The 23333-nt window shown below is 41.7% G+C and overlaps 2 protein-coding genes across 2 annotated transcripts; one reads left to right on the top strand and one right to left on the bottom strand.

Moving 5' to 3' along the window:
• Positions 1–10490: 10490 nt before the first annotated feature.
• tubb2b (tubulin, beta 2b) lies at positions 10491–13053 on the top strand. Its single transcript, XM_079554839.1, has 4 exons — positions 10491–10602; positions 11382–11490; positions 11619–11729; positions 11810–13053. Exons 1-4 carry the CDS (start codon positions 10546–10548, stop codon positions 12868–12870), a joined length of 1338 nt encoding a protein of 445 aa, XP_079410965.1. The 5' UTR covers positions 10491–10545; the 3' UTR covers positions 12871–13053.
• Positions 13054–13334: 281 nt separating this feature from the next.
• On the bottom strand, positions 13335–17887 carry bcl2l16 (BCL2 like 16). The gene is made up of 4 exons (XM_079569586.1): positions 17806–17887; positions 15812–15924; positions 14483–14908; positions 13335–13500 (listed from the first exon to the last, which is right to left on the bottom strand). The coding sequence occupies exons 2-4, from the start codon at positions 15866–15868 to the stop codon at positions 13348–13350; spliced, it is 636 nt and encodes a 211-aa protein (XP_079425712.1). The 5' UTR covers positions 15869–15924; positions 17806–17887; the 3' UTR covers positions 13335–13347.
• Positions 17888–23333: the final 5446 nt, after the last annotated feature.

Below are 23333 nucleotides of genomic sequence, written 5' to 3'. Positions count from 1 at the left end.
TAAAGGAAGTGACTTGGTTTTTTCAGCTTCAAATAAATTATTTTTTGCCCAATTTTTTCTTGTTCAAACAGTTCTCATGTTTGCTCATGTTCATTAATATTTTCCCTATTTCTCCCCCTATTTACCACCCAATGTATTCCTAATTTTTCCCCAAATTCTTTTTACGCAAGTTTTCCTCATTTTTTGTCACAATTTTTCCCACTATTCCGAAATTATCCCCCATTTTTCACACATTTCTTGATATTGGAGATGAACTCGATATATTGTAAAATTGCACATTTTTATTAGCCCTAGCAATAACTGAACCATTACTACCATTATATTGACTCTCTCAATCATGATTGAATGGTTTAAACCCCACACTTTTCGCTGCTGTTGTGACATGGCAGTATTTCGGAAACATGAGCCCCAGTGTCATACTATAACTTCCCCTAAAACCAGACTTGGACAGAGGGAAGTAAGCAGAGAGACAGAGAGAGAGAGACATGGGGAGGGAGGCTCCAGCATACTCCACTGCTGACTGTGGCTGCAGCAAATGGGCCTTTTCCTGAGTCACTTCCTGAAGCTCTTAAAGACACCAGCACCACTGCCTTGAAGGAGAAATCGGTTTGAGTTATATGACACAGTATATGTTTATCCTTTTTCAGATGTGTACAGCAAAACGCCGTTTCATACTTCAATTGTTCAAATACATAGAAATATGAGTATTCGGCAAAAAAAGGTGCAACCCACAGGCATATACCACCACTGTGAAAGCAGCTTAGTGCGTCAAGTCAAAGCCTCTAATCTATTATATATGACTTCTGCTGACACATATGGCTGTTCCTGTTATTCCAGCTGTACTTCTTTGTGTAACTGTGTAGGTGAATGCAAATTCTGAAACCCGAGAACTTAAGGCAACATTTTTGAACAGCAGACAGATAATACAAATACAAAGTAGCAACACTGGAAAAACAGCAATCATCTGAAGGAAGAAATTACATAAATTTACTTTGAGCAGGTTTGTTCTAAATGTGGATAATTCCGATGGAAGAAGCACATTTTATATTAATCCAGATTATTGTGTATAATTGCATTAAATAAACAAGTGAAAAATAGATATATTTAAATGTATAAGTGAATTTGTCAAATTATCTAGATGGTCTCTTTTTTCCAGTGAAGAGATTTCTTTACATGTACGACTCCAAAGGTCGCGAGAGGTTTCACTTTCACATCAGTCCAGATATCCAAAGGCAGTAAAGGTTAGTTTAGCTCGCTTATCATTCAGATCAAGCTTATTACAGTATCTAACCACCTTTATGACATGATATACAGTAGAGAAAATCAGGCAAGAGTGCATACACAACAAGCATGAGTTTTTTCCCAAAAGACAGCGAGGTGAAGAAGCTGAGGGTAATCTCACTGCTAACGTTTAAGACATAATGGTATTCGCTCATTTCCACTGAATGCTTGCATTTGAAAGATGTCATTTGCATACAGCCACAGTGAGCAACAATGCTTTTTGTCATTCCTATCCCTCCTGCATGTGGAGAGCTGTTCCACGCAGGAGCGATCAATAGCACAGGGCAAAAATGCTCATTTGTTATGCAAATTCCTGCAAAAACTAGCGGCGACATTTGCTGCCCCAGAAGGGAGACGCTGATAGGGAAGAATAGTAGACGCTCAACCCAACATGTACAGGATAGAGTGGAAGAGATGGGCAAAACAAACTTAAAATTCATTGGTTAAGTTAAATAACAACAAATAATAACAACATGTTACTTCCTCAAGCAGCAAAATGCGCAGGCTCTTATGGCACGTTCACACCGAAAGCGTCAAAAGCGTCTGGTTTACATGCAAAATATATGGTGCTGAAACTAGGATTGGGATTGTTGAACTTTTGGCGAAATTCGCGAGCATCGACCAATCAGGAGCTTTCTCCAACAGAGCTGTAGGAGCGGAGCCACCGCAGATGTAAACAGTCATAGGGGATTCGCTCTCATCGTGTTGTGAACCAGAGCTACAGCAGCTCTGGGACTTTTTACAAAGACACACATCACTGTTTCTTTTACCTAAACACCCAGGATTAAAAGCAGCTACCAGAAAACTTATTTCAGTGGTTTGATCTGCGATGGTAATGTTTTTGGGCCTTGATGATGCCCTGAGAATTCCCAAAGCTAATGCTATGAGCTAAAGCTCCAATCGATGTGAAAATGAGAAATATGCTCAAATAAAGTCAATAAAAGTACCATCTACATAAAGCAACTGTTTTACAATGATCGCACTGAGCCGGGCTGGTTGATTTTGTAGTTTATTGCAGATGTTTCATTAACAATTGATTAGGTTTGCACCCGGAGTAGGCTAACCAGCAGCTTGGATCGATCCTTTGAAAACAAATATGTTGTACTAATAATGTCAACAAAGCCAACTACATAAAGCAGCCTTTAAAGGAACAGATACTGAAATATGTTCTTACCTGAGCTTAGACGAGTTGATGCGTACCCGTCTGGTCTTTGTGTGTGCCCTCAGTCACGCAAAACGAAGCTACCACGCTCTTCCACGGGCACGCACAAAGACCAGACAGGTACGTATCAACTCGTCTAAGCTCAGGTAAGAACACATCACAGTATGGAAGAACTGTGTGCCCTCAGTCACACAAAAAGACCAAAGATGTTGTTAGCATTTCGCCTCTCCCAGTATATTCCTATAGCTCCAAACGGGGTGAAGCTAGAAGCGACCAACCTCTTCCACGGGCACACACAAAGACCAGACAGGTACATGTCAACTCGTCTAAAGTCAGGTAAGAACATATCTCAGTATGGAAAAACGATGGCTGAGCTGGGCTTGACACATTTGTGGTTTATTGCACACCATCAACAATGAGCTGTAGGCGATTGTAACAAGCTAACCGGGCTCACCTAGACTAGCCATTTTCCACCGGCACAAATATGGGCTGGATATAGGCTTAAATACTAGGAAGATCCTGGCATAGATCAGGGGGGTATAGTTAAAGATCAACATGGCAGTAGCAAAGATGGACTAGTTAGCCCCAAAACAGCAGTTATTTATGGCGTTAGCTGCCATTTTGACGCCTGAAAAGAGAACCATTAGGCTTGTTGATTCATTTTCAGAGAAGATTAGATAGTGATTCTTCATATACAGTACCATCCCCCACACATGTTGTAATGTAGGCTCATCTTCAGGAAATCCATGCTTCCTGTTTAGCCGAGTAATCTGAAATCAATATGAATATGTGGTGCGAGCTGCACAGGAGATTGATCTGATCTGCTCAGAATAGGCTCAGTGTTCTTAACCGCAAAACACTTTTCAAAATCCTAAATATGCATCATTCAGCCTCAAGACAGATCTGTATTTTCTTGCGTTGTCTATAGATACAGACGGCATCTCTGGAATCGCCCATATATGGTCATGTTTGAAACCAGTTAAGGGGGAAAACAATTTTGAAAAAAATCTAAACTTTCTCTAATTATTCAAAAACTACTGTAACAAATGCTGAATTATGAATATAGTTTCTACTACATAAAGATACAAAGACATGGAAAGGAGCAAAGTGGTTAAACAGCCCATAAATACATACTTCTAACATGATGCTACATGCTAGCATCGGGCTAATGCTAACGATTAGCTAGTGCTAGCTACAACTACCGTTTTTTCATTTCTCCAGAACAATCTGCTGTGAGAAAATATCCACATGGACCCGATTTACACTTGACTTTATTTCTATGTGATAAATAAGTTGATATTCCACCAGAAAATGGCTAAAAAGAGTGAAAATTGTGTTTCCCAAATGACTCTATTTTCCCCCTTGGCGAAGCCACGCCCCCATCTATGACGAGATGCCGTCTGTATCTATGCAAAAAAACAATTAAGTATAAGTCATCACGAATCTGGATAAAGACACTGTCAGGCATTAACAAGACGGCCTTGATAGTAAAGGCAGTTTGAGAGCTGAAATGATCAAGCAAAGTTGGTGGTACTTTGGAAACATGGAGATTTTCCATAAAGGATTATAAGGTGGGGGCGAGAGTTCTGAGCTCTTGGGAATGAGACTGACTCAAACGTGCAAGAATGAGACACAACTATGTTTTTCATGAGGGAACAAAAAGCTTAAAGAAATTCACTCAAAACAATATTCTTTCTTTGTGACCTTGAGAAAGCTGCATTTACAGTACACTATAATTGGGCGGTTGGCATCCAAGGTGGCGCTTCTTCATGTCTTGCTGCCAGGGTAGCATGGATTTTATTGCGCAATGCAGGATATTTACCTTGGCTTATCTAGGCTCAGACAGCCCTTTGTTTAGTCTGCAAACCCAAGGACTTTTTGGTATTATCTTCTTATTGGCATTAGATCAGCTCATGAGCCCAGCATGAAACAAAGAAATCCCTTTAAACTTGATATTTCTCTTGTTCCCATTGAGTCCCATCGGTATCGGCCCACTGGCACACATCCTCTGCATCTATTCATGCTATACCCTTTTCCCAGCGCGACTATTGTGTTTTCTACTATAGCTCTGGGTGTTGCTGGCCGCGAACAAACACGCCGTGGCCTGACATACTTTGATGGGATAGTAAGATGCTCAAAGGCTTGTGGTGTTTGCACTGCTGTGCGCCAGCCTTTTTACTTTTGGTCATTTGTAACTCGTCTACGGACATTTTCTCAGGCCATCAATGAGTAAAATATCTTCAACAACAGTCCTGTATTAATCAATATTTCTTATATATTCCCGCCTGAACCTGAGCGTAATATCACCAGTTCGACTTTATCCAAATCTAAAAGCTTTTTGATTGAAGAGCAACAGTGTAATGCCACATTTGAAAGTAAACTGACTGACTCTTTTCATGTCGCTTTTTTGCTGTGCTTTTTGGCCACGTTTTTTGTCACTTTTTTGTAGCTTTTTCCCTTTGCTTTTTTGTTATGTTTTCGTTGCTTTTCGTTGCACTTTCATCCTCGTTTTCCTCGCTATTTTGACGCTATTTTTTTCAAGAAGCTTCTAGATTTGGGCAACCCCATTGAGAATATTTCAGATGTGCTGGAAAGGGCTTTGCTCAGTGGTCACTCTCTCCCATCATCAATACAAGATCTTGGTGAAAAATGAATGCCCCTTTCCCTGTGTGTGTTTGGTGAGTGTGTGAGTTTATTTTGATTTTTGTGTTTATTTGATACATATATGTTATGTGTATTGGCCTTTCAAGTCAAATGTACTTGATTTTTGTTCATTGTAGGCCTATTGTTGGGGGGAAAAAAAAAAAACGTTACGAGGAATACTTTGTAAAAAATGTTTTTAATGTTTATCATTAATGTGTTTCCTCAATAAACAAAATCATTAAAAAAAAAAAAGAAAAATGAATGCGACACTGGAGCTTTTGACATAGCAGACGCTTATTGAAACAATGAAACAATGCTGTAATCAAAGCTAAAGGCGGTCCAACGAAATATTAGAGCAAATGACCTTTTGGTGTCTTTTTGTCTTTGGGTCAGTTGTGTATATGCAATCAAAAATATTGCTTGCCAATTATGCTGAATGCGTCAACCAGCCATATATTTGTCATGACTAAAAAACATGTCTTAAGTGGTGGGCAGATATGCAACCAACGGCACCATTCAATGTGAAAATGTAAAAAACGTACGTGCAGGTAAGCCTGTCACGATAACATAATCCAAAGTTGGATATATTAAGGCAGGATATCGCGATAAATGATATCAATGAAGACCTAATTCAACAGAAACTAACTCTAAAGCTTAAAATATCTCACAATGAGGGCAAAACATGCAAATAAATGAACTGATGATATATATTGAGCCCCAAAACAAATTGTTAAATGTTTTTTTATTGAACGATAAGTCAATATAGTAATTATCATGACAGCTATGTGCAACATTCCCTATTTCTTTGAAGTTTTATCGTTTTAACCTCTTAACCCCCACCTTGACACACATTTTCTTCAGTTTGACTTCACCCAAATCTAAAAGTGTCAACAAAAAAACACTACATATAGGCAAAAAATGGTGATGAAAAGCAACAAAACGGTTTAAAAAATGCAACAAATCAGGTTATGAAAAAGCAACAGAAACGCAAAAAAAACGCGGCAAAACAGGCGAAATAAAAGTGAGGAATAAGCAACAAAACTGGTGACAAAAACACAACAAAAGCGCAACAAAAATGCTTTCAAGAGGTTAATCTGTCCAGCTGAGACTCTTCGGTTCAATATGAAAAGACTATGCAATCTTTTGATCTTTGAAATGCATTGCAAAGCGAATGACAGCTGTGAGGAAGCTGAACTCTCGCCTTCCCTGCCTCTGCTGCCCCTAAATGCTCTTTACACTGTGAGAAAAACGCAACTGCCTGTATGCGCTTCATGAAACTGACAACAAAGCCAACTAAAATAGAAAAATAAAAATACCCCCTGCAAAGTGCTCAGATACTGCTCCCCTATTCGAGGTCCCCCCCCCCCCCCCGCACCCCTGTTTGGGAAACACGGCTGTGTGAGAGCGAGAAACCTAATGCCACAGTCAATGAGTGCAGCCATGGGGCCAGCTGCTCCTCTGTGGCACCTGTCTGGCCCAAAAGCCCCTCCGCTGTCTGCGCGCCAACAGCACAGCGCTGGTATTCACAATGTGGGGAAGCGCATCGGTCCAACGGGTGTGTCCGAAATACCTCCAGAGATGTTTTCGTTTGGTTTTGTATGTGGAGCTTACACAAACAAACGCTCAGTTTAGATGAAGGTTTTTAAGGATGTAAATTGTGAGTCGCCACAGTGTAAATGAGAAGGTATTGTTCCGAAAGTCTGCTGGGGCAAAACCGCCGAGCCAGACGAATACAGACGAATACCAGCAGGCTCGGATCGGGAATATTATCATTATTATTGTGAGTAAACGTGTCCAAATTATGTGTCCACCGGGTGCAAACCATGTCTAAATCGGACAACCGAACATATTGAATGAATTTCAACAGTTCCCCTCTATGGTTACATAACACAAATCAAACCAGAGAAACGAGAGAAAGGGAGTGGTTTTGAACAGCTTGTTTAGGAGCATGTTCACCTCACATCCGACAGTGAATCCAAGGCCTCAGAGCATACCAGTCAATACGGGCGTGTCCCTCTCAGCAGCATCTGCCCCATTATTGATCTTACCATGTGAGGCCTGTGCAGCAAAGCCGCAGAGATGCTGACTCACGGTTTAAACCAGACTTTAGGTGCGTTTATAGAAAGAGCAGCAAAGAATGAAAGTGTTTGCCTGCACAGTGATTGTCATTATTAGTATTTCTCTAATAAATTGCTATAAAGCAGTGGTTTGGGATTAAAAATACTCATTTTCAGGGGTCGCAGTTTGGGCTGGGCGGGAAAAATCCAATTGTGGCAATCTCCCTTTGTTGCAACTACAGTATATCATCATATCACGATTCAGTTGCTTTCCACATTAATGCGGTGTCTGTGCACAAATGCAGTCCGTTTATCCAATCCACTCCTCCTATTGGTTGGTCAGTGAGTGACAAGGGGATTTATCCAATCACAGAGAAGTGTGGGCTTTAAGAAGCAGCAAATGGTTTTAGGTACCTCCCAAAAGATATGAATGATCAATACACTACAAGACAAGTGTTACCCTTTAGTTGTCGGCCTTTGGCAAAGAAAATGACTGCGGATACATTTTCTATAATAATTACAGCTGATATCCATTGTCATAAGTCACTGCTTTTCGTGGAAGGCAAAGGGTTTCCAAAGGAAGAAGAACCACTGCTTTAAAGACCAGCATTTACAGAAGCCAGGAAGTAAATCCGGTTTAAACATGCAGTAAATGGGACTAAACCACAGGACCAAAGAGAACTCCTGAATGCAAAGAGATCAGGACAAAACCAGTTCAGATTGTCGGTATGATTCTCTGGATAGAGCTGACCTGCTTGTGTCACCACCACCAACCACTTAAACCAGCTGCATCCTCCCCCATGTGAATGAATAATTGATCAGTTTGGCATAAAGGCAGCCGGAAGACAAAGTGACCAAGATCAAAGCTCCACATATAGACCTGGGGCTAAAGCTAACTGCGGCTATACCGCCAACGCTGCGTTATTCTGCACCTGATGGAGGCCCTGTTACAATTTTTATGACAACGCCAATGCAGAGGACTGGAAGAGAAGGGAGTGACGGGGCAGAAAGCACTATGGCTGCATTTGCAAGGCGGCCATTTTCAGTATAGGAGGCTATTTTTTATGACACTGCAAAACTGTATTATTTATATTATCACTTTGTTGGAGAACAGAGGATATACGCATATGTCCGTCCTGAGTACTAGAAGAAATATCATATAAAACACTGGGATTTGAGATTCAGTTGGTTTGCACATAACATTCACTCAAAGCCTGGGGAAGATATTTTGGTTAGAGGGTGCTTAGAAACAAGACTGACCCCCTTAGCACCCTGGGTTCCCACGGCTTTGCATTCACTAAACATTACAATAAAGAGCCAAATTTTAGCGGGCCAAATTTTATAACAATAAAAGATTATGCTAGTTATTATGCCAGCCCCATGTCTGGATAAATGTTAAGCTACTTTGTGTGAAACTTGTAATTATATGCTTTAATTTAAGGATTTTCTTTTTCTTAAGATTACATTGTCCTTAAACAAGGTCTATCGTGTCTTGTGGGATGATGAGGAAAAAAGCCCAGACAAAACCCACACAAACCCGGAGAGAACATGCCAACTATGGCCTATGAAAGCTATACAAATAAGCTAACTTAAACTAATCACAACTGATCACAGAAAGGCCTCACACTGCCTTGGGTAAAAAAGTTGACATCAAACCGGGACCTTCTTACTGTGAGACAGTCGTGCAAGAAGCCACTCAGTCACACGCCGTAATTATACCTGATGGAATAGCTGCTTCTACTAATAGTGAAGGCCTAAACATGGATATGTGGTGACCCTATTTCCAAACTAATTTTCACTCCCTGGAATGTATCAGTGTTAAGTTTAATCAAGATAACTCAAATGTTGAATGCCTCCTCTGGGATGGGTTCTAGTTCAGGAGCTGGTCATTTTAGGAAGATGACACATCCGCTTTGTGACAGCCCTGCTTCTCAACAGAGCCTTTTGTGTGTCATATTACCCAGTGCACAGAGAGTAGGAGGAGTATGACCTACATCTCTAACGATATGATAAGTGCAACAGTGTTCGGGGCCAAGTTTAGGGGAGCCTTCATCAATTCAGAATAAATTTACAATTTTCACTGCTTTGTTTACTGACTCAATGGGTTACTGTTGTGGGTATAGACATTTTCACAGCGCCTCAGTCAGCTCTAATCTGCAAAAAAATGCCGGGCATGCGCATGCCATTGAAAAGACGGGATAAAAAGCCAGCTTGTACAAATGCACAAACCTCCAGTGAAGTGGGTAAGGCTAATCGTAATGGAGACAACCGGCTGATGTTTTCAATCCTGGTCAGTCCTGAAAACACAAAACATAATAATAAATTGAAGAAATCAGTACATATTCTGAGATAATATAAGATACCTAGCCTTGACAGTATCATACAAAATACACAATAAGCTATAGTCTTATTGTAAGGCTTTGTTTTATGTGAATCACAATAGATGAGAGCAATAAGCAGTCAGGTAGCGCGCTCCATTTGAAGAGACAATAGAATAGATTAAATGCACACCAACTCATACTTTGTCAAAGATGCATGTTTTAGTACGTCATGATCCCCGAGTTTCAAATAGAGATTAACATGTATGTGCACAAGAGAAATGCATTCATAATTTGCTTCATCACAGTAAGGTTTTTGGGTGCAACATGGTGACAATTTATCAAAGTGAAAACTCAAGAATTTTTATTTTTTTTTGCAAATGGAAGGGAAACAGCTTTGTCAGCTGATGTTTAAGCCTGTGCCTCATAATAATGCTTAGTAGAGAAAGGAGGAACTAATCTGCGTCATTAGCTGCTGTACTTTTCTGTACACAGCTCTGCCTCTGAGGCACATGACTGAAAAGAGTCGGTGCAGCTGCAGCCATTTCCCCGCAATGCACTGGTACTGCACTGGTATGTATGAATGTACCGCTGCCAATGCTCGAACATCTGCTAAACCAGACACTGCCGCGCCACGTGGACCCATTCAAAGCTACAATGTGGCATGAACGCCGTTTTTAAGCACACAAAAAGACAACATTCCCCCCGTCCAATAAGTCTACGTAACCTACAGTATCAAAACGTAGGGTTTGATTAAGAAATGCGAATCGAAGTGAGTCGAATTCCTCCTTCCCCGCCATCATGAAAATCTAGGTTAACGTACGCAGATTACGGCAGTCACACGTTTCAGATGAGAGTGATTGGCGTTTGATTTGAACCAATGGTAGTCGAGATATCTTCCATTTGATTGGTCAGTCTATGTGTCTGTCTAAAGAGGTTCCGAACATTATCCAATAGGAAGGCGAGATGCATCGCTGAGGGCGGGTTCATCTGAGATATAAATACGAACGCTCAGCCCTCCGGCACGCAGTTCATTGAAAGCCAAAGTCTCCTCTTGTACGGTTTTTTCCTACCTCCAGACAAAATGAGGGAAATTGTCCATCTTCAGGCCGGCCAGTGCGGAAACCAGATCGGCGCCAAGGTTAGTTAAGACCACGTTTATGATTTTAGAGCTTTACGTCGTTACTTTACCTAAAATTGGCAAGTTTTTTGCTCGGCAAGCCGGTGCTTTGTCCGGCCTCAAAGAAACCACACCCTGGAATCTCATTTAGTCTTTTCAGTTAATATTACGCTATAATTCCTTTTATGTATTATTGTACGCCTTGTATACTAACATATATAACTATACTTTCGTCAAATCATATTAATATAAGTGTAAATATGATATTTTCTCTAAAAAGAAAAATAACGGGAAAACGGCTGCGCTGGAAACCGTTACTTCAGTTACCGTTGTGTTGCATCATCAACGGCTGTCGAAATTCTATATTTTTACTGTTGTGGTATTCTGTATAAGCCATCGAATTTCCCTCTGAAATTATACGGTTTAAATGATAAAACATTTTAAAATGTGTTAAGTAGTCACGTAAGCTGCATTGTCTCCGGTGTTTTTTGTAGACGTAGAAAGACAATGTGGTTAGTTTTTTCACGGTTTTTTGCGCATCCAGGCTGACTGAGGCCTGCTCGTGCTCGGTCGCGTTGGCTGCAGTGGGACCCGCGCCGGCTAGTGCTGCAGTGGGCGGTTTTGGCGGTCTGTGACGTAGTGGGGAGCGTTCAAATTTCTCGACTCAGTGTCGCAGCCAATCACAGGCCAGGGCGCCGTCCCCGCCCAAAGCACGAACGCGGGAAAGCCTTTCAAAAAAACAGTCACATAATCCACTCTGAAAGCATGTTTTCATAACCCCCTTTTTTGTCTTTTTGTAGTTCTGGGAGGTGATCAGTGACGAGCACGGCATTGACCCAACTGGAACATACCATGGCGAAAGTGACCTGCAGCTGGACAGGATCAATGTCTACTATAATGAAGCCACTGGTAAGTTGTAACTCAATTTATAATTTAATGAGTCATGAAATTTTTATTCTTTTCTTTGCCTCGTGTCATATCGTGAGTCCTGCTGTTTAGCTTCATGTGCATGTTTTTAATCGCACTGCTTTCTGCAGGTGGCAAGTACGTGCCCCGCGCTGTGCTGGTTGATCTGGAGCCAGGGACCATGGACTCTGTGAGGTCTGGTCCCTTCGGCCAGGTCTTCAGGCCTGACAATTTTGTATTCGGTAAGTGAACACGCAGCTCTGTAAATTGAATTGTCCAATGTGGCTCAGTGCAGTCTGTAATTCGATTTGTTGCATTCCAGGTCAGAGCGGAGCAGGAAACAACTGGGCGAAGGGCCACTACACGGAGGGCGCAGAGCTGGTTGACTCTGTCCTGGACGTAGTGAGGAAAGAGGCGGAAAGCTGTGACTGTCTGCAGGGCTTCCAGCTCACACACTCCCTGGGAGGAGGCACCGGCTCCGGCATGGGCACCCTGCTCATCAGCAAAATCCGTGAAGAGTACCCCGACCGCATCATGAACACCTTCAGCGTGGTGCCTTCCCCCAAAGTCTCGGACACAGTCGTAGAGCCCTACAACGCCACACTATCAGTCCACCAGCTTGTAGAGAACACTGACGAGACATACTGCATTGACAACGAGGCACTCTATGACATCTGCTTCCGCACACTCAAGCTCACAACACCCTCCTACGGTGACCTCAACCACCTGGTTTCCGCCACCATGAGCGGTGTCACCACCTGCCTCAGGTTCCCCGGGCAGCTCAATGCTGACCTCCGCAAGCTGGCTGTCAACATGGTCCCCTTCCCTCGTCTGCACTTCTTCATGCCCGGCTTCGCCCCCCTCACCAGCAGAGGCAGCCAGCAGTACAGGTCCCTCACTGTGCCAGAGCTCACGCAACAAATGTTCGACGCCAAAAACATGATGGCCGCCTGTGATCCCCGCCACGGCCGCTACCTCACCGTTGCTGCCATCTTCAGAGGCCGCATGTCCATGAAGGAGGTCGACGAGCAGATGCTGAACGTGCAGAACAAGAACAGCAGCTACTTCGTCGAATGGATCCCCAACAACGTGAAGACCGCCGTGTGCGACATTCCTCCCCGCGGTCTCAAGATGGCCGCCACCTTCATCGGCAACAGCACGGCCATCCAGGAGCTGTTCAAGCGCATCTCCGAGCAGTTCACCGCTATGTTCAGGCGTAAGGCTTTCCTCCATTGGTACACGGGCGAGGGCATGGATGAGATGGAGTTCACTGAGGCAGAGAGCAACATGAACGACCTGGTGTCTGAGTACCAGCAGTACCAGGACGCCACCGCCGAAGAGGAGGGCGAGTTTGAGGAAGAGGGAGAGGAAGAGCTGGCTTAAATGATTCTCACTTTTACTGTTATTTCCACACTGAAGTTGGCCAAATGTTCAAATTTGACAGTCTCTAAAAGTAATGTTCAGTTACAGAGTTCAAATTTACAGTTAATGTGACGTTCCAAGCTTTCAAGTTTCCAGTTTTCAATGTTGTCTGTCCAATGCTGTTAATAAATTCTTCTGCATATATTTTTGAATCCTGTCTTGTACTTCATGCTGGAAAGGAGCGTTGCTAGCTTAGTAAAAACTAGATCAGTAGTTTAAATGGTGAAATTATTGAAGATAAATTAAAACTGATCATTTGTTTTGAGTAAGATATTCACACTGGGAGTTGACAAGGAGGTTAAAGATTGAATATAGTCATTAAGAGTTTTCACAAGTTTATTGTAAAGTAAACCCTACTGTACAAAATCTAAAATGCAACAAAAATTCAATAGTAAAGCTAAAAACGGTACATAAACTGTTGGGTTTACGTATGCGAGGTTACAGCTCATGTCCACTAGATGTCAGTGTTCCTCGTTTCCAAAGGCAGTATGTGATGATGCTAACTGCTAATGCTAACAGAGTCCAGCAGCACACCGCCTTCAGTCTGCTCTCCAGCCCCGGCTTCTTCCCAAAACGAGACACGAAACCACTCTGCAACGGGACAAGAGACGAGAACTTCATGTCAAATTTGGTTTGGACCGGTGGGTAAATGTTGCGTGTCAAATCACAGCAAATCCAAAATCACTTCTTGTGCCTTTCCATTGATATGTTGGTTTTATCTAATTCAAATCCACATGAGTTAAAAGTCCTTTGATAATATTATGGCGAAAGTACAATCTGATCACATGCGTAACAGATCAGGATCAGTCTGTTGAAAATAGCCTATTCACAAACAACTCATCAAATTGGTAAATGAGATCAATTTCATGGCTCTACCTGTATTTTCCCAGAAGAGAATTGACTGGTAAATGTTCCTTTGTGGTCTGTAATCTTTTACTTTTTTTCCCTTGTAGCCTAATGCTGTATTAATATAAGATTATGGTGACCCCCCACATTGTCATATCCTTCATAGACTACAAATTAGCTGCAGAATAAATCGTTAGGACGAGTTATAATTTGTGCTTCCTAAATTACCATGAATATATAATGCTGCCTTCATGTGCTCTGGGAAAGATGAGCGTTTCCAGTGGTTCCAAAGATTTAGTAAACAACAAACAAGTGTGGAAAAAGAGATGATAGTAAAGTTGAGTTGCTAAATAACTAAACGCATAGTGTCGGTTTCATTAAAGTCAGCTAAAAGCGTTTAATATATAGATCCATGGCTAAAAGACACAATTGTATTATCGCTGTTGTGTTAAAAGGGTTCTCATCTCGGGAACCGGGGCATCAAAGTTTTCTCCCAGTTTCCCAGTGGAAAATACAAGCTGAGGTGGCGTTCATGTGCAATTTTCCACTCGGTAAGTGGTATTTACCATAATTACGAGAGCACATGAAGGCAGCATCAAACTGCTTACAACACTGATCGATAGGAACTGATTAAGTGATGTTTTCTCTCCAAAAAATGTATTCACAATCACAATGAGTAAAAGAATGTGTGTGAGCCGTGCTGAATATGACCCTGTGTTCTTCTCACCCATCCTCCTTTCTCCCGTATCTGTGGGCAGATGACCCGCTCCACGTAGGCCCCTGTGCTCTCCTTCAGCTCTGACAGGACGGCGTCCAGCCCGCTCTCCTGGCAGTGCAGCGCCATCTGCCCTGCCAAAACATACACCGACAGCACCGCGCTCCACGCCAAGTCCCTCTGCCTGCCCCCCGGGACGGGGGCACAGAAGTGCTGGTCCAGGATGCTCATCAGCGTGGGGATGGCCGTCTCCTCCTTCACGTCTTTGAACACCCTGGGCCATCGCCTGAAGAAGATGGGGAACCGCACCAGAAGCTCGTCCCCGGCGTGTCGCAGTGCCGCCGTGCACACCGTGGGGGCAGATCCCATGGTGCCGTGTGCCCCTCCGGAGGTAACGTAGTCGATGTAGTCGTGTGCCATCAGGTAGGCCTCTCTCACCTGGAGTTAAGTCAAGTACGGTGGATAATATTCGCTCTAAAACTAACCCTCTAACCCTCACCTGAACCCGACCACAGGTGATCCAGTTTGGCTTTACCCAAATCTGACAAAAAGAATCAAAGCGCTAAAAACAAGACGAAGATGAGGAGAAAAATGCAACAGAAAAGCAAGAAAAATGTGATGAAGACACAACAAAAAAAAGCAAAACGCAACAGTATTGTGACAAAAAAAAGCGATGAAAAGGCGTCAAAAATGTGACAAAAGCAACAAAAAAACAACAGAAAACGCAATAAAAAAGTGACAATAACCCAACGGTGAAGTGATGAAAAAAGAACAACAAAAATGTGATGAAAGCAAAACAAAAAAGTGACTAAAAAGCATCACGAGAGTGAGAAAAAAGTGACAAAAATGTGAGGATTGAAAAAAGTGAAGGGCAACACAGCAGCAACGTGAGGAAAAAGATCCGTTTAGATCAATTTTGAAGCTTTCAAATGAGGCGTTAAACTGGCCTGTAATCTTTACGATTTGGGTGAAGCCAAACTGGAGAAAATGTGGTCGGTTCAGGGGGGGGGTAAGATGTCAACTTGTTTGAAAGGGACTCAGTAAAAGCAACATAACATACTGTCTTGTCTTTGTGAAATGTCTTGTATTTGTATATTGACCTTGTATTTGTGCTGATACTAACTAACTAACTAACTAACTATCTATCTATCTATCTATCTATCTATCTATCTATCTATCTATCTATCTATCTATCTATCTATCTATCTATCTATCTATCTATCTATCTATCTATCTATCTATCTATCTATCTATCTATCTATCTATCTACATTTGGTTGCAAAACAGTTATATTTATTTTATTGCTGACAGGATTCATTGTAAGATTGATTTCTCTCTCACCAGAGGATCCGGACTGCTCATGCCCGCTGTGGGATCTGTAAACTTCGACTGACACATGACTCTCCGCACCTCACCGTCTCCAGGTCTGTGGCAACTCTGTCATTGTGATTTATCTGTAAATACACGACAAAGAAACATCATCATCAGTAGTGGTGTTAAAGGAATGGGCCACAGTTTTCACAGGAGCACTTCACCCCAGTTTGGAGCTATAGGAATATGCTGGGAGAGGCTAAATGCTGACAACTTTTGCTGGACTGAACACACACACAAAGACCAAACGGTGGCCTGTTCCTTTAAAGTTTCCCCTGCTGTGGGTACCTGTGCTATTGCTGGGTTGTTTGTGATGTGAGCGCATGGTTATAGATGGGTTATGGACATTGTCAAGTCACGGGGTCACATATCATCATAAAATAACTGGGATTCAAACTCAAAGCAAGACAATATCATATTTGACCTTTTAGTGGCCCAGTATGGGTGGTTAGATTAGTGCCTTTCGTTCCAGTTTTTTTAGGATTTCTGGTAGGTTTTCGGAGTGAAATGTATGCGTAACCATGGAGATGGTTCAATCAGCACAGAAAACCTACCAGAAATCCTAAAATAACAGATCATAGAGCGTCTTAGGGGCCATCGGGATGGTATGTAAAGGCGCTAAGCTCACCACCCAAGCAGCCACTAGGTCACTGAAAGGTCAAATACGCACGGATATCAACTTTTCTTTTTTTACATAAAAAGTTGCACCTTTAAGATTTCACCACGACATTGTCTGCTGGTGTGATTGCATGGATACAGATGGATAATGGGCCTTGTCAGGTCATGGGGTAACATCATTGAAAAAACCTCTTACCTCCTGCCTAAACTGACCATGTTTTCCCCAGTTTGGCAGTACCCAAATAAAAGCTTCCTAAAAAAAAGCGTCAAAAATATAAAATAGCGACAAAATAAAGATGAAAAAGCAGCTACAAAGCCACAAAGGAGCAACAAAAAAGTGACAAAATTAAGATGAGAGCACAACAAAAACTGACATAACAACATAACCATAACAACAAAAGCGAGCAAAAAGCAACAAAAACGTGACAAAAAGCAACAAAAGAGCAACAAAAGAGCGTCAAAAACGAGGCGGAAAATGCAACAAAGAGCCACAAATAAGTGACAACAACACAAGGAAAAAGATCTGTTTAGATCAGTTTTGCAGGTCTTAGCTTTCAAATGAGGAGACTGGAGGAAATGTGCCGGGGTGTTAAGAGGTTAAACATCAAATATCCAGATCTATTCTTACATTTTCTTTGCAGTATATGTATTTTTATTGTTGTCTGTATATTTTTAATGTACAGCACAAACACTTTGTTTATAAACTGTGCTATATAAGGTGGATTGGATTGGACTGGATCATAAAATATTTGGTATTCCAAGTACGAGTTGGCCAAGCTCAAATCATTGGACAAGATTATGTCTCATATAAACCAGATGAGGGCTTCTGTGAAATGCATTACTGTAGTGTAAAGTAAATCAACTCTAATTACAGCAAGTACCACTTAAACTGTAACAAGTGAATTTCTCCTTTGTGAGATTAATAAAGGTTTATCTTATCTTATCTTAAAAAAACCCAAGCACCATCAGTTTGAGAACCACTGGCATAAAAACATACCTTAACAAAGATTTGAATGATTGTTGAGTGAGTGATCAGATTTGTTTGGGGGATTTACAACAGTATTGTATAATAAACTTCCCTAAAATAAGAAACAAAGAAACTTTCTGTTCTTAAAAGTGCACAGAAGTCATTGCTCTTAGCTATAAATAAAGAAACCAGTCTCCTCCCTGATCCCTGAACTTTTTGTTTTCGTCTTTTTGTTGATACAGTATGATGAATGTTTTCGAGACAGACGTAACCGTACCACCTGACTGCCCTTTACCGCAGCTCGGCGGTGCGTGAAACACGAGCCGATCAAAACCACAGACTCGGGCCAGCAATAGCCAGGTCAGGGAAACAAACTCACCGTTAATTTCCCGCACGAAGCCGCCCCGCTGGAGAAGTGGCTCTGAGGTCCGAGCCTCCCGACTGTCAGGCTGGGTCACCGTGTCCAGTGACCAGCTTCTGAAAATAGTCTCCTGCTTCACAATCGTAGGCTGCGTGTGCGGAGTGTGACAGGTCAACACAAGCAGCGCTGCTAAAAAAAAAAAAAAGGGGGTGGGGGGGGGGGGGGGGGGGCACATGAGCAGGTTTGTGTTTCAGCCACAGGGAAATAGTCAGAGGTCGGGTTCAAAATCAGTGTCATCGCTTAAGTGCCAAGGTTACCGTAAGCACTGTGCCAAAAGGTCATTAAATCGGATTAAAACTAGCATTAAATATAAACGTCTCGTGAAATAAAGCCATTGCTCAACTATTTTTCGTGTATAGGTTTGTCAAAAATACAAAAATTCGGGTCTAAAACACATTCAGCGTCAATTTCGGCTGAAATGAACAACATTGAGAACATTTCCCCTCATTTCTCTGTTTGGTGCACAAATCTTTAGAAATGGAACACGCACTGATGTTTTTGGTTTGTGGCATTCAAAATATAGTATCTGGGCATTAAAATTGCATTAACAAGCCTTAAATGGGACTTTCTGCTACCTGTGTAAACCCTGAGCACGATATTTTAGGCAAAAAGTGATAGATTTGATACATTGTTTGACTTGTGTTTAAGTTTTTTTGTTTTTTGCAATCAGACAATCAAGCAGGAAAATGGATGAATTATTTTTCCAAAGATTCTTCAATTTAGCCAACTTAAGATTCTTCAATTTAGCCAACTTAACGTTAAATTCACATTTAACCTCTTACCACCCGCCCAAACCAAATCCATTCTCTTCACTTTGCCATTGTCGTCACTTTTTATTTCCCTTTTGTGTTTTTGTCACTTTTTTATTACTTTTTTGCTGCTCTTTTGTCATTTTTTTTGCTGGATTTTTGTTATTTTTTTCGTCCAGCTGCCAGATTATTATCGCTATATTAGCGCAATATCCATATTGTAAGAAGCCACCATAGTCTTTGATTTGAAAGACTTTTTGACTTTTTTTTTGCCCTAAAATGAGCAAAAGCCTTGTTTTAGTCTCTTTTTGACACAACAAAAGTCTATATTTGCTAAATTGGATTCAAACTGGCATTAAATCAAAATTTTGTGGAAAATTATTCTATTGCTCAACAATGTGTATCATCGAAAACACCAAAATGATGATCTAAAACACATTCATTTGCAGTTTTTGTTGTCCGTTTTTTCCGTTTTCTGTTTGATAAGATGTTTTCAAATCTAAACATTTAAAAAAAAGACTCTTATAATAATTGGTACAGTAGTGTAAAGTTGTACAGTAACAGTAACTAAAGACACACACACAGACTGACTCATTATTGTTTATCACATGTCTTGGGGACCTCAAATCTGTTACAAAAGTTAAAAAAAAGAAGTAACTCCACAAATGTAAGTATACTTCTCACCTCTGGCAAATATTGCTAAGGAGAGCGTTTAGACAAGCACCGACAGAAGCAAAAAAAGGCTTTGGGGCATCTGACTTAACAGGTGTCGAAGTAAAACTGCACCAACAAGTCCGGGGAAGATGCTAAAACATGGGGTTCTTTATTGTATAGTACAGTAGCCTGAACATGAACCCAGTCCGGTTTATTGACACCTTCTCCCCACACGAGGGCGGTGTTCCACAACTAAAGTCACAGGCTCCTCTCATTTTGTATTATATAAGTTATTATTATTGTGTAGCTGCTTTACTGGTGTGTACTTCAACAATTGTATAGTTTGTCAAGTCTTAATGCGTTCTTGAAGATGTGTAAGTGAATAAAAACAGTGAAGAAGAGATTTGACCATTTTAATTCTACATGTAAGATAATAAAAGTAACTTAGTCTAAATCACTGGTTGTGAAAATAAACTAAATAGATAGAAAATGTCATCTAACCTTTTATTTTGACATGTGCTGTAGAAGTTCAAGAGAAAGACTAGGTTGAAAGAGATGGTGGTTCACTCTCTTTTCCACATTGTCATTTTTCTCGTTGCTGATTGCTATTATGGAGTGGTCCGATATTTGACAGCATGTGATCTTATGTCCGCCTGTTGAACTCTGCTATTAATCTGGCTGCAATAAATACATTACGGTATAGTTCTCTCTCAGTGTGGATTGTTCAAAGTGTTTGTTGTGGTTGGGTGAAGGTTGAATCACTGGTGGCCTGAAAAGGGCGCACCATCGAGCAGAGACCTGTCCAAAACTGGATCCTACAAAGTATCTCTCGTTAACTCATTTCAGTATTTCAAGACCATTCAGTAGGAATCGATTTACCGCTGTGTCGCAAGGTTTTACAACATTGTCTCGAGATACCACCTCTTTCACATTCCAACAATACCGTTTCGGATACAGCCTTTTGCAATCACAACCTTTCCTTTTTTCTTGACTGTATCAGCAAATGTTTGGTATATTATTAAAGTAACTTGAGTAGATGTTGAAAATGATGTCTATTTTATGCCACTGGAGCAGCAGAAATGAAAGAATTGGGCAGGACATTGACACATTACTTTGAATTGAAAATACAAAAGAACCTTATCATTTTTATTGAGATGAAGACATTGTGTTTGTTTTGCTTCTAGGAATCTGTTCCATTAGCTGATTCTGAAAAAGTTGTCGCTGAATCACTGTATCAAAAGTATATTGATACTTTGACATCTGAGAGTAGGCTGAAATATGAACTTTTTCAAATGCAAGAATCACACGAACATGCTTCCCGAGGCCGAAACCGCAGGACTCACAGTTTTTTATACTAAAATAAGACCTCACGGAGGCAGGTTATTTTGCGTTTTGCTGATGATATTGCACGAGATAATTGCATCCTGTTCCGTTCTTTGTAACCACGTTAATTATGGCCGGGCTTAATGCAATTTCGATTCAACTGCGATTCATCTTGCAGCCCTTTTTTGTTGTCTGTCGTATGGCGCTGGCAGAATCGCCTCAATCACTGACATGAGGTATGACTTTTACTTTATGGCAGCCTGTTTAGCCATAAAATCTGCATTCAAACATAAAGCCGCATGTTTTCAGTGAATTTGAAATGGAAACGTGTTGTTGATGTGCGTCAATTAGCTCTCCCCATACAGCCATCGCTCATCTCCCGTCTCTCTAAACTAAATATATATGTAAATGCAAACGTGAGGAGCCCCTGTAATTAGATTCACGGAAATGTATCTAAATTGCGCATAAAACCCGGGAGATTTGGCACGGATTAGCACTCGGGCACGCTCGGCTAAACCCACGTTGTGCCCCTAAGTGTTGCCTTTATGATATACGTAGCTTTACGCGTCACATGGGGGCCCGTCGACAAGGCGCGCGCTCGCCGTTTATGCTGGTTGTTAATAGCGCCCTGATTTATGGCACAGAGGAGGCATGATCAAGTGCAAGCGCATTATAGAGGCCCTCTGTTGACTGGCCATCTGGTGTGACATACATCGGAGTGCGTTTCAAGGGAGGGAAGATATCGCTAACCATCCAGAAAAAGGGAAGAAAAAGACACCCCCACCGCATTCACGGGCACACAGCCACTATAGGAATGACTGGGAGTGGGCGGCTTGTAAATGGAGAAGGAGGAAGGCAGATGAAATGCATTGATTGATGTGTTTCTACTTTTCAACATAGGCCTGATGAGTCCAATTTGATTGCTTGATGACTCATCGGTGCGACTCATAGGTAGGAAGCCACTTTTTTTGACACCTAAGGGCCCCAATCTTCCGCCTGGCGCATCAACAGCTTTGCTCAAGACGAAGTTGGTATCTTGCGAACAAACAACGGTGCGCCGGTGCTTTTGCCGTAAGCCTGAGGGCGGGACTTAGAAGAAAAGGGGGTCAGCAGAGGTGTGGTGTACTGTACAAGCAGCGCTAACTACAAGTGCTTGCTGCTTCCTCAAATAAATTAAATACATTTAAAAGAAATAGTCTGTTTCTGTTGTAGATGACAAATATTTTAGTATAGGTTTTATAAAAAGTCATGGGGTAAAAAAAATCATTCAGGTAACCAACTATGCTCTTTACCCCCCACTTGAACCGAGCACATTTTCTCCAGTTTTACCCAAATCTTAAAGCTTCTCAACTGGAGCTTACAGCCTTTAGGCCAGTGTAGAGCCTCCGCCATACCGCCTTTGCTCTGCCCGATCCCATCAGACCTCGGAAGCTAAGCAGGAAGGGGCCTGGTCGGTACTTGGATGGGAGACCATTTGGATGCATCATCATCATTTGAATGCTAAGACCTACAAAACTGAGCATCGTCCTTGTTTTTCTTATCATGTTCAGTGGTTTTTGTCATTGCTTTTTTGACGCTTTTTTTTCCACATTTTTGTCATGTTTTTGCCAAGTTTTTGTTTTTTTTAGTGTAATGTAACTGATCAAATCACAAAAATGTGACCAAAACTTGTCTAGAAAAGCAACACAAAGGACGAAAATGTGACAATCATAATGAGGAAGAAGCTTAGATGAATTTTGTAAGTCTTAGCCTTCAAATGTGGCGTTACACTGCGGCCTAAAGTCTGTAAGCTCCAGTCGAGAATATTTTAGATCTGGGAAAACTGGAGAAAATACAATCATTTAAGGTAGGTATCCAGTTGTCGAAAAAATGTAACGGCACCCAGCCCTAGTTGCAGGACCAACTACAAAGTATTTCTTCCACTGTGAGTTAAACACTGTCCATGTCCCGAGAGAGAGAATGTATTGATGGTTCCGCTCTAGCTTTAGTCTTAAAGAGCGGCGTAAACTCCACGCTGCAGAAACGTAACCAAAACTCACCGCCACCCATAGTTATGGAAAATATTCCAGTCTGGTACGGTCTGTAGGAGTAAAAGCTTGGGGAGGGACCACTGCTGTACATAACATCACCATGGAAGTCTGTCCAGCCCCTGTCCAGACCACTTACTGCGTATGGTATGAAGCTGGAGATTTCACATAGCGCCACCCGTCAGTGCGGGTATGTCCAAGGTTAATTATATCATCTGAATTTGCTTATATCCAGCTTATTTTCTGATTTAAAAGTACAATGTATGCCGAAGAGACGCGGGCAAAACCTTTTCCAGGAGTTGTTGTTGTTGTTGAGTTGTTGGACTGGTGTTACACTGTTTATTGCCCCCCGAAACACCGAAAAGCAAACAAAAAGACATGTTTTGCAGTCCGACTTCAGAACTGTATCTGGGCTGTGGGAAAGCTGGTATGCCCTTTCATCCCGGTTTGCAGTCTTGGGAGCGTGTTTTCGGATCTCAATGGCTTTTCTGATCCATCTGTGGTATTGCTCTCTGTGCTGATGGCATTTCTCCTAATCCATGATTTGACTCTTGCTTACAGTGCTCTGAATTGGCGGACTTCTACTGTTCTTGTTCAGCTCGTCATCAGCATGTTTTATATCAGTGGTTCTTTTGTAGCTTTCAGGAAGCAAAAGCTCTGACCCTAACTACTACACTGTCATCACGCTCACCTTCAGTAACTTAGAGTGAACTTGAGAATGTTGATAAGAACG

The sequence above is a fragment of the Gobius niger genome (genome assembly GCF_951799975.1).
Source record: "Gobius niger genome assembly, chromosome: 1".
NCBI classification, from domain to species: Eukaryota; Metazoa; Chordata; class Actinopteri; order Gobiiformes; family Gobiidae; genus Gobius; species Gobius niger.
This window is presented reverse-complemented; position numbering and strand designations above follow the sequence as displayed.

Excerpts from the sequence above, each read along its gene's own strand:
- tubb2b (XM_079554839.1), top strand. The coding sequence starts at position 10,546 with ATGAGGGAAATTGTCCATCTTCAGGCCGGCCAGTGCGGAAACCAGATC. Across the intron at positions 10,603-11,381 it reads GAAACCAGATCGGCGCCAAG|TTCTGGGAGGTGATCAGTGA; the intron begins GTTAGTTAAGAC and ends GTCTTTTTGTAG. Across the intron at positions 11,491-11,618 it reads CTACTATAATGAAGCCACTG|GTGGCAAGTACGTGCCCCGC; the intron begins GTAAGTTGTAAC and ends TGCTTTCTGCAG.
- bcl2l16 (XM_079569586.1), bottom strand. The coding sequence starts at position 15,868 with ATGTGTCAGTCGAAGTTTACAGATCCCACAGCGGGCATGAGCAGTCCG. Across the intron at positions 14,909-15,811 it reads TGAGCAGTCCGGATCCTCTG|GTGAGAGAGGCCTACCTGAT; the intron begins GTGAGAGAGAAA and ends ACTTAACTCCAG. Across the intron at positions 13,501-14,482 it reads TACGGGAGAAAGGAGGATGG|AGTGGTTTCGTGTCTCGTTT; the intron begins GTGAGAAGAACA and ends GTCCCGTTGCAG.